At 57.1% G+C, this 10,442-nt stretch overlaps 1 protein-coding gene across 1 annotated transcript; it reads left to right on the top strand.

Moving 5' to 3' along the window:
- Window positions 1–12: 12 nt before the first annotated feature.
- On the top strand, window positions 13–7,905 carry MRM3 (mitochondrial rRNA methyltransferase 3). The gene is made up of 4 exons (XM_017348913.3): window positions 13–348; window positions 534–778; window positions 4,549–4,716; window positions 7,228–7,905. Exons 1-4 carry the CDS (start codon window positions 47–49, stop codon window positions 7,752–7,754), a joined length of 1,242 nt encoding a protein of 413 aa, XP_017204402.2. The 5' UTR covers window positions 13–46; the 3' UTR covers window positions 7,755–7,905.
- Window positions 7,906–10,442: the final 2,537 nt, after the last annotated feature.

Raw genomic sequence — 10,442 nt, 5'->3', positions numbered from 1 at the left:
CGCCACCGCGGCGCGCGCTCGTGACGCAGCTGCCGGCGACGGGAAGATGGCGGCGCTGGCGGGGGTCGCACGGCGGGGCCTGCGGCCGTTGCTGTCGCCGGCGGTCCAGGCTGGCGCCCTGGATGCACGGCGCTGGGTGCGGGCGCTGCGACGGAGCCCCGTGAAAGTGATGTTTCCATCCGGACAGGTGGTGGGACGGAAGCCGCCCCGCACGGCGGCGTCCGAGGCCGGTGGCCAGGAGCAGCGACAGAAACAGCCGCCGCACGTGGCCGCGTCCGGGTCGCTCAGCACTTGGGAAGAGACCGGGCTTCGTTATGATAAGGCTTTGCCTGGAGACCGGAGGCTGAGGTGATGGGCTGCTGGGGCTCCCAGCGGGACCCCGTGGAGGACGTCCCCCCGGGACAGCGCGCTGGGTTTTGTTTTGCGCGGAGTGTCCGTCTTCGGCATGCGTTTGTTGCTGTCCCCGCGAAGCCAGGTGGGTCTCAGAAGCGGGATGCTGACCGTCACTCGTGTCTCTCTGTTCCCGCCCACAGCAGTGTCATGACAATAGTGAAGTCCAGGCCGTTTCGGGAGAAGCAGGGGAAAATCCTGCTGGAAGGTCGCAGGCTGATAGCGGACGCGCTCAAGGCTGGAGCGGCGCCACAAGTTTTCTTCTTCAGCCGTCTGGAATATATAAAGGAGCTGCCGGTCGAGAAGCTTAAAGGGGTCCGCCTCGTTAAGGTGAAATTTGAGGATATCAAGGATTGGTCCGACCTGGTAACGCCGCAAGGAATAATGGGTCAGTGGTGAACCCAGCTTGGGCCTCGGGGTAGAGACCTAGGCTGGCTTGCGCGCTCATACTTGTCTCACGGCAGCACATTTTAGTTAACCCAGACTCAAAATGTAACTGCCCCGTCTTTTCTTAAGACCCGCAGAGAGCTCGAGCTGTCGCCTCGCTGTGCTTTGCCCTCCGTGTCCCAGCGGCAGCGGCAGCCACTGTTCCCCTGCGTCTGTATTTCGGGTCTTCGTCGTCTCCAGGAAGAACTGGCGGTCCCAGAGCTTGCACTGTTAGGTCACTTCTTCAGCTGTCCTAGTAAAAACCGAAGAGAAGGTTTGCAGGCAGGTTCAAGCCCTCCGTTCACAGAGCCCCTGCCGGTGTGTTGGTGGCTGGCCGTTAGCCGCCTTGTTCCAGAAGCATCCCTGAGGAGGGGCGCACTTGATTGCCCTCGTTAGCCCAGTGAACAGAAAAGGCTCTCTTCATTGGATTGGATCTAGCTCGAGGTTTTATGTATCTGTGATGTTCTTGAGCACCTCAGGCTAAATATGGGGGAAGATAAATTCTTTATACCTTGTTGCCGTTGGAGTTCTAGTTAAGATCTGAGGCCCAAATGGCAGCAAGTGTGGAGGCTCCCCTTGGATGGTGAGGGGTAGTTGGAGGAGGGAGAGTTGTCATCCAGCTTGTAAGGCCAGGTCAGGACTTTCCACTGAGCGTGTTTCATAGTCCACGTGCTGGGCTCCCAGATTCCATCCTTGAACTCTGCGGCCCCTGGTTGGGAGAGGAGATTTTGGGGTGCTGGTCTCTGAAACCCAGTGAGTCACAGGTATCTGTGCCCCTACACTCAGAACTCTTAGCCCATGGGGTGGAGACTTGGAATAGGAAAGAACCTGGAGTTACACCGAGTGTCCGTGTCTGCTTGCTGCCCCTCTTTAATTTGCACCGCGTGCGTCAGTGAGAGTCATTCATTTGTGCCACGCTTGTCGCCTTGGGCATGTGTGCTCACAGTGGCCGTCCACCTTGGACTTGTGGCCTTCATCGTGACGACTGTTTTCATCATTTCATGACTTAAAGATTGGTATTACCTAGCTTCTCCGTGTGATGCTGTTGTGGATTTGCGGAGGGTAGAGAGAGAAACGGATAGCACTGCCTGGCCAAGCTGAGACGCTCTGGAACCCGTGGGCACAGCGAGGCCTCTGCAAGTAGCAGGTCCCCTCACAGTAGATGCTCAAGGAGAAGGGAGGGACATCTGAGGCTCACGCCCCACTGAATGGCCTTGTGGCCATCTGTGCAGGAAAACAATGCTCATTTATTTTATATTTATTTGAAAGGCAGACAGAGACAGAGATACATCTGCTGGTCCCCTCCCAAAATGCCTGCACCAGTCAGGCCTGGGCCGTGTCGGAGCCAGGAGCTCAGTCTTGGTCTCCCATGTGAGTGGCAGGAGACTGCAGTAGAGTAGCTGGGACTGAAACCCAGACCTTTAGATCCAGGTATGGCCGTCCCGGTGGCGGTTTAGCTGCTGTGCCAAACCCCTGCCCCGAGTGTGGGATCTTCACGGCTCCCAGATGCCCAGTGCCATTCCATGGCCCCGACAGGTGGTGTAAACTTTTTACCTGCATTGTCTCTTGGAAAAATCCTCAGTTCTTTCTTGTTTCCGTGCAAGTACGGTCATTCTTTCCTAACCCCAGAGACCATTTATTGAAGTAATTATATACAACAAAATGTTCATAAAATTTTCAAGACTATGCAGTGCCTTGTGAGCATTCTTTAAAGGACTGGGATCTTTATTTGAAATCAGTGCATGTGAGGAGCTTTGACTGGTGCCCGACCTAAACAGTGCTGGTTGCTGTCATCGCCTCTGTGGTCAACGCCGTGGCTGGGCAGCGCATCCATGACAGTGACTTCGTTACACCAGGCGTTTCATGTACCCTCGAGCCATTTTTGTTCTAGTATCATAATCAGCCTGTCTTCAATACCTTCCATAAGGAAGGTACAGCGTGTGCTCCTGTGTGAGACGGAGGACAGAGGGACCAACAGGGCAGTGGCTGTGCCCGTTCTAAACCTCTCACACCTCTGTACTTGAGCGAGAGGCGGGGCCGTGATGCACACCCTCACGGTACTCCCAGCCCTTGCAGAGCGTGTGCTTAGATGGTGCTTCTGAGCCGGGGTCTTTCAGGAGCAGTCATCAGCTGGATGCGTTCACGTTCTTGGACTCAGGTTCTTTTCCTAGGACTGCACTGTTTGAAACAAGTGACGAAGCATCAAGTCAGTATAGCAGACTGACAGCTGCTTTTGAGTATAGTGAAGCCAAGCCTACAAATAATTTTTCAGAAACCCCAGCCAGTGGGAATGTGGGCAAAAGTTAGAGCACCAAAGCAGATGAGACAGGGGGAAGCATGAATGAGGGAAGGAATCACCCAGAGGGGCTCACAGTCAGTTACCGGGAGCAGGTGTGCAGCCTCCCTGGAAATCAGGGACATGAGGTTAAAATGACGAGTGGGGGAGTGTGTTCTGTGCAGTGGCTGAGTCACCACTTGGGATGCTCGTGCACGTGTCAGAGTGCCTGGTTGAGTCTGGGCTCTTCCACTTCAAATCCACCTTCCTGCCAAGGTGCCTGGGAGCAGCACATGGGCCCCTGCCATTCACATGGGAATCGCATGGTTCCTGGAGTTCCTGGCTCCTGAGGCCATGTAGGGCCTGAACCAGCAGATGGAATATCTCCCTCTCTGTTTCAAATAAAATGAACAGAAATAAATAAAAATAATGAAATGCCTTTTTTTTTTTTTTTTTCGTTAAAGTGACAGACATTGAAACAACTGCATAGTATATGCTGTGCTGGCATGGCCTTGAGCTGGAAAGCAGCCACCTGTGTGTCCCAGTGTGGACAAGGAGGAACAGGAACGGTCTGTGGGGAGGGCAGTTTGGCTCTGCTTGCTCACAGTGAGAGTGCATGGCCCCATGTGTCCGTGTCACTTACCTGTTCATGCAAGGGAAGTGTTTGCACGTGTGCACAGGGACACTCACCGCAGAGCTTGTGGTGGGGAACTTAAGCAGCGTAACCGTCGGGAGGGGGAGAGCCAGATGAACCCGGCACCTTCACGTGAACCGAGTGCCATGCGGCAGTTGAAAGAATAAGGGGGCTTCAAATGAATGATGTGGTAAGTTCTTTATGACTTGTTACTGAATAAAATAAGCAGGTTACAGAATGATGTGTAAGGTTATTTATTTTTTTTTTAAGATTTATTTGAAAGGCACAGCGTCAGAAAGAAAGCTTTCATCTGCTATTCAGACCCCAAATGGCTACCACCAGCTGGGTCTGCACCAGGTCAGGCCAAAGCCAGGAGCCAGGAACCCCGTCTGGGCCTCCCGTGTGGGTGATGGGGGCCCAAGGACTTGAGCCATTGTCTACCTTCCCAGACACATTAGCAGGAAGCTGGATAGGAAGTGGAGTGGCCAGGACTTGAACCAGCACTCCCATGTGAGAGACTAGCTTCACAAATGGCGTTTTCACCCACTGCCACGATGCCAGCCTTGGGTTTTTAAATTAAAAAAAAAAAAAAAAAGTGCCTCTACAAGCCTTTGGGTGGTTGTACCTGGGTGTAGGCGGATGCACAGAACGAGTTCTGACCGGGGACACTCCAGGATTGAAAAAGCTGCGGAGGGGAGCAGCACTAGTAGAGTGTTCATGGGGTTTGAATGTATTTGTGTTCCCTATAATTAAGGATATATGAGAAAATGATAAATGAGAAGTCAGGTTATTCCCAAATGTACCTCCTGTTGTGTTTCCTCAGGGATTTTCGCGAAACCCGATTACAGCAAGATGACTTATCCAGAGAGTCAGCATCACCATTCGCTGCCTCTGCTCTTGATTTGTGACAACCTCCGTGACCCCGGGAACCTGGGGACAGTTCTCAGATCTGCTGCTGGGGCGGGCTGCAGCAGGGTCCTGCTCACCAAAGGTAGGAGTGCCTGTTACCGCGTGGATTGCTGGCTGCTTTTAAGTGAGCAAGAGCTCTGGGCAGACATGGGTTCAAATCTTGGGGCCACCCCTCAGTAGCTGTATGCCCTTGAACAGTGTTCCCTGTGTCAGTGTCCACACTGTAAAATGAGAGTAACAGAATCTCCCTTGTAGGGTTGTTTTCAGGATTCGGTGAAATGCTGAACAAAGCATTTTGCAGCGTGCCTGCTGTATCAGTAATTCTGTGACTGTTTATTACTTTTTTTTTTTTTTTTCGACAGGCAGAGTCAGACAGTGAGAGAGAGAGAGAGAAAGGTCTTCCTTCTGTTGGTTCACTCCCCAAATGGCTGCTACGGCTGGCGCCCTGCGCCAATCCGAAGCCAGGAGCCAGGTGCTTCCTCCTGGTCTCCCATGGGGTGCAGGGCCCAAACACTTGGGCCATCCTCCACTGCCCTCCGGGGCCACAGCAGAGAGCTGGACTGGAAAAGGAGCAACCAGGACTAGAACCAGTGCCCATATGGGATGCCGGTGCCGCAGGCGGAGGATTAACCAAGTGAGCCCAGCACCGACCCCAATGTTTATTACTTTTAAAAATCATTTTGAAACCTGGTAGGTTAGTGAAGAATGAAAGTCATTCAGGGGAAAGACATAGATGCCATCAGGTCCTTTATGGATCTTGTGGTCCCAGAGGTAGGTGAGGCCTACGTGCTCCTGACTTCTGGGTCCTGTGGAGGAAGTGAGGTCGGCAGACCATGACACAAATGGAATCCTTTCCTTTGGCCTCCTGGCCGCCGTGCGCCTCTGCCTGCATGTGAGCCTTGCTACATTTCTTCCTCTTCCATCAGGACAGCAGATTAATAGCCTGGCTCTGCACGGACCTGCCTGGCAGCTGGGACAGGCCTGAAGTGCCTGTTAGGACACCCTGAAGGCGGATGGGAGGGGCCGACCGTTCCGCCTGCTGCCACTGCTGAGACTTGCCTGCATGGCTCTGTGCGCCTCTTCCAGGCACACCTCGGTGCTTACCTCTCCCTGCCATGGTCAGTACCACGCTCCTCAGCCCATTGTTGAGTGCTGTGATAGCAGGTGTGGGCACAAGGATCGTGGGGGCTGGCACGTGAGAGGCGGGGGAGAAAGGGTAGGAGGCACTTGGCATGTGCCCAGCATCAAGGATGTGAGGGGGAGGAGGGGCGATGGCTGCCCTCTCCCTGTTACCCAGACTAGAGGGCGCCTCCCGCAGATCTGGGCCTTGCCCCTCACCTGTCGGCCTCCAGCCCAGCTGCCATCTCCCGTCCCTGCCTGGTAGAAAGCCCATGGCTGGGGTGTGTGCGGGCCTGCTTCATTCTCTGTTACCCTCCTTCCTAGATCCGCCTTGCCTAGCTCATCTCTCCTGAGCTTGATAAGCTAACTTTAAAAATAACTTGTCCTGAGGAGACGGGTGGGATGGAGTCGGGGAAGGAAGTAGGTGAGTGGTGCGCTCACAGGTGTCCTGCCCCCAGCCGGCGCCCAGCAGTGGGCGCGCCTAGCGGATGAGAGGGGTCTGTGGCCCGCACAGGTGGCAGGAGAAGCGGGTTGCGTGTGAGTGGCAGGGCTGCTGCTGGGCTCCAGTCCCTGGAGCACGGCACTGCACTGCGGCCTCACTTCCCATCTCTGCTGTCTTCCCTGCCGCCGTCCGGGGCTTCTTCCCGCAGAACTCGGTCCTGCTGGGCTGAAAAGCCTTCTGTGGCTTCGCCAGGCCAGCCTCCCAGCTCCTGCCTGCCAGCAGGCCTGCTCACCGCCCCGCGGATCCTACACACTGGGGCTCTTTGGCCTCCAGGTTCGCCCTCTGCCTGGGCCTGCCTCTGACCGGATCCTCAGTGCTTCACGAGCCCGCTCAGCGCTGGGTCTCGTAGCTGGCTGTGCCTCGTAGCCTGCTCCGTGCAAGGGTGTTCCGTGACCTGCTCATGATCTTGTGCCTCAGCTTCAGCGAGCGGCCTGTATACACGAGCCTGATACCGCCGCCCGCTCCGTCATGAGTCCCTTGAGGTTGGGGACTTTGTTTTTTAGATTTATTTGAAAGCCAGAGCTACAGAGAGAGATTCACTGCCCAGATGGCCGCAGTGGCCAGTGCTGAGCCCAGCGGAAGCCAGGAGCTTCATCAGGGTCTCCCACGTTGGTGTCAGAGGCCCAAACACTTGGGCCATCTTCCCCAGATTTTCCCAGGCCGTCCACACGGAGTGGATTCAGAAGTGGAGCCGCGGGGACTGTAAGGGATGCAGCGTTGCAGGCCACAGCGCTGGCCCCTGGGCTGTGTGTTCCTTCCGTTTGCATCCCCTGTGCGAGGTGTGGCGCTGCGTACAGAAAGTCTGCTCTCAGCAGAGGCAGGGGTCAGCCCTGTAGGCCCTGCGCAGGGCACGGCCGCACGTGGGCCAGAAGGTCCGGGAGCTCGTTCTTTACCACCCATCAGAATCGCCTGGATTTACACGAGTTCTCCGGTCCGGGCAGGTCTGTAAAATTCTGTGTTTTTCTTTTCTAGGCTGTGTGGATGCCTGGGAGCCCAAAGTGCTGCGGGCAGGTATGGGTGCGCACTTCCAGGTGCCTGTTATCAACAACCTGGAGTGGGAAGCCGTGCCGGAGCACCTGCCCCCCAACACCCGTGTCTACGTGGCCGACAACTGTGGCCTCTATGCCCAGGCCCACGCATCTGATAAAGCCGGTGTGTGTGATCCTCGCTTCCTCAAATTTCACAAGTCCAAGGAGGAGGTGGAGGAGCTAGAAAGTGGAGCCGGTAAAGGCTGGCTCCCTGAACTTGAAGTCCAGAGTTACGACTTGGACTGGACAGAGGCCCCAGCAGCTGTGGTGATAGGTGGGGAGACCCACGGCGTGAGCCTGGAGTCCCTGTGGCTGGCGGAGCGCACTGGGGGCAAGAGGCTGCTGATCCCCGTCGTGCCCGGTGTGGACAGCCTCAACTCGGCCATGGCCGCAAGCATCCTGCTGTTTGAGGGGAAGCGGCAGCTGCGGGCGAGGGCGGAACTCGGGAGCAGGAGCCAGAGTTACCACTGACAGGGGACTTCCGCCCAGCCCACCCTGAGGAGGCCGGCAGAGCGGGTGGCTATGGCTCCCCAGGCCACGTTCGAGAGGCAAGAAGTAGGTAAGGTAGCGTTCACTGTGCGGCTATTGGGAAAAATAAACATCTCCATGAGTTCCTCAAAAATAACCCGGGTCAGCACTCCCGAGATCCCCGTCTCCATCAGCTTTGGGCGCTCCTCCTCCGGTGGCAGCACCCGCAGATGAGCCTCATAGCCCCTCAGATGGATGTTGTGAGAGATCACCGCTGAGGGGCGCTCTTGCCCAGACACTTCCTGAGGCGTCCTCTTGAGCAGGGAGGGAGCCCCTACCCGCTGGCGGATGCTTTGCAGTCGTGAGAGCGTCCCTCCGGCTCTTCGGCCTGGGAGATCCGGCCCGAGACGTGCAGAAGCGGCGCGTTCCCAGGGAAGGCCGGCGAGCTCAGGTTTCCGTGCCTGGCTCCGTTTTGGCACAGTGGGGAAGCCTTGCCAAGAGTCACTGCTTCACGCCGGCCAGCAGCGGCGGTCCTGTCTCTGGGACTGTTTGTCCAGGCCTTCACAGAAACAGCCACTGTTGCTGTGCGTTTCTCCCCGTAAGGGCCGCTTATGTGGGAAAGAAGGAGCCGCGTTTAAAATCTTCGCACCGCCCCCATCTGTCGGGAGCACGCCGCCTGCGGCCCATGGCTGTGTGACAGGCCGGGCTGGGTGCAGCCACTGCTCACAGCGGGACAGAGCGCTGGGGAAGGCGCTGGGGCCCAGGCTGCGGGGAGCGGGGAGCGGAGGTTCTGAGGATGCCCGCTTGGGTCCTTGGGCCCGCAACACTGCTGCAAGCCCTGCTCGTCTCACAGCCCGGGGGACCAGGGCAGGCTGGAACCCTACTTCCCAGGTGCCAGCCAGGAGGCAGCCAGGCTGCGAGCATACTCATGAGCGGGAAGGGGGTGGGCAGGGGGAGCACAGGCCTGGTTTCAGGCACTGCCTCACACCCGCAGAGGGTGGGGTTGGAGACGCTGGAGTGGAGGGTGGCAGAAGTGGCTCTACCACAGCCCTTCCGTCCCGGGCTCCTGGAGTGGTCCACGTTCTGTGGGAGCCCTTGAGCTACTCCTTCTGGGGAGATGCCTTACGGACTCGTGAGGACCCGTGGACGCCCTTCCTTCTTCCTTCCCTCGACACTCCCCTAGCTCCCCCGGCTCCCCAGTAAACTGTCCTGAGCGCACCTCAGGGCCGGGGTGGAGTTGCAAGGTGGATGCTCGGGTGGCAGCCTCCTGGCTGAAGCACTGGTGCCTCGTTCTGGCCCAGGCCTGCCTAGGGGCCCACACAAGTGGCCTGTGGTCTGTCCTCAAACCCTGTGCCCCGGTCAGCTCTTTAAAAGGCAGCTGACCCCAGCCTTTGCGCTGCACAGAGGCTGAAGCACAGCTTCACGGGAACCCACGCCACACAAGTCCGGGGACATCTGGTCTCCCTCAGCGCCTTGGGGAAGCGCTGAGAAACAGGTCACCGAAAGGCAGCTCACGCCTGCAGCATGAAAGCAGCCCTGTCATTTGTATCCCTGACAGCTTTCCTCACAAAACAAAAACAAAGAGTAGGACGTACACCTTATCCTGTTTACAGAAACAGTGGTGCGGAATACTAGCCAGTCACTCCAAGTCCACCTGATCACCCTGGGAATGAGAGAAAATAAGTGACGTCCAGTCACGGGCCTCAGCCTGGCAGACCGTGGGCGCAACACGGGCCGGGGAGGCCGGTGTCCTTTGTTTTTAAGTGACCAAGGGGCGGTGAAGTCCTTATTTGCATGGTGATACTGCAAAGTCACCATCTTGGATTCTTCTGTTTTGAGGCCAAAATGTGTTATTTTCCCAGTAAACAGCAATAAAAACTGAGCTGTGTATGACAGGAAAAACACTGCTTGGCTGAGAAACGGTGAGAGTTGGCCAGGCCCCTCGCCTTTGTGTGGAAGCAGAGCGGTGATGCCAGTTTCTGCCACAAGGTGGCAGCCACGCCTCAAAACCCACTCTCAGTGCTGCAGGGAGGGGTGAGGACTTTCCTGGATTTAAGTTGAAAAATGGGAAGGATGCAAGCCTGTGCCCAGAGGCGTGAAAGGGGGATGCCGCGCAGACTGTCCCACGTCTTGGCAGAAGCAAAAGTCACTGCAGCAGAGCATCAGGACATGGGGTGGCCAAGGCAGGAAGACCGTGCCCTGTTTCCCCTGGTGCCTGGAGCTCCTGCTGGGAGGCCCCCGCAGCGCCCTTCAGCACCGCGCTTTGCCCTTGATCCAGCCATGGGTACTGGGCCCTGCTTAGAACCCAAGGAGGAACAGGCCTCAGGGGACCTGCCGTCCGCTCCAGGGTTCCCTGCAGCCTCCCGTGTCCTGCCACACAGCTGAGCTCTAAACAGCCCAGGAACAGCGTGGGAGGGCCTGCCGTGCCTGCTGGGAAACCTGCCGCACGGCCGGGACTCTCCTCTTGGCGGCTGCCTCCCCTTGGAGCAGGCCTGAGGTGGGCTCACCTGTGTGTGTGGAGAAAGCGTGGTGCTGCTTATAAACCCCAACGTGCTACCTCCTCTGCTTCCATCAGTGAGCGTAGTAAGGTAACAAGCTGGAAGCCACATCAGCGGCTGAGCCAGCTTCTCACTCTGGATGACTTCAAGTCTACACAGCCGAGCAGTCCTCGCGGCGCACCTGGGGATGCAC

Source organism: Oryctolagus cuniculus, chromosome 17 (assembly GCF_964237555.1).
Source record: "Oryctolagus cuniculus chromosome 17, mOryCun1.1, whole genome shotgun sequence".
In the NCBI taxonomy this organism is placed as follows: domain Eukaryota; kingdom Metazoa; phylum Chordata; class Mammalia; order Lagomorpha; family Leporidae; genus Oryctolagus; species Oryctolagus cuniculus.
The sequence above is the reverse complement of the archived record's forward strand: the minus strand, read 5'-3'. Positions and strand labels throughout refer to the sequence as shown.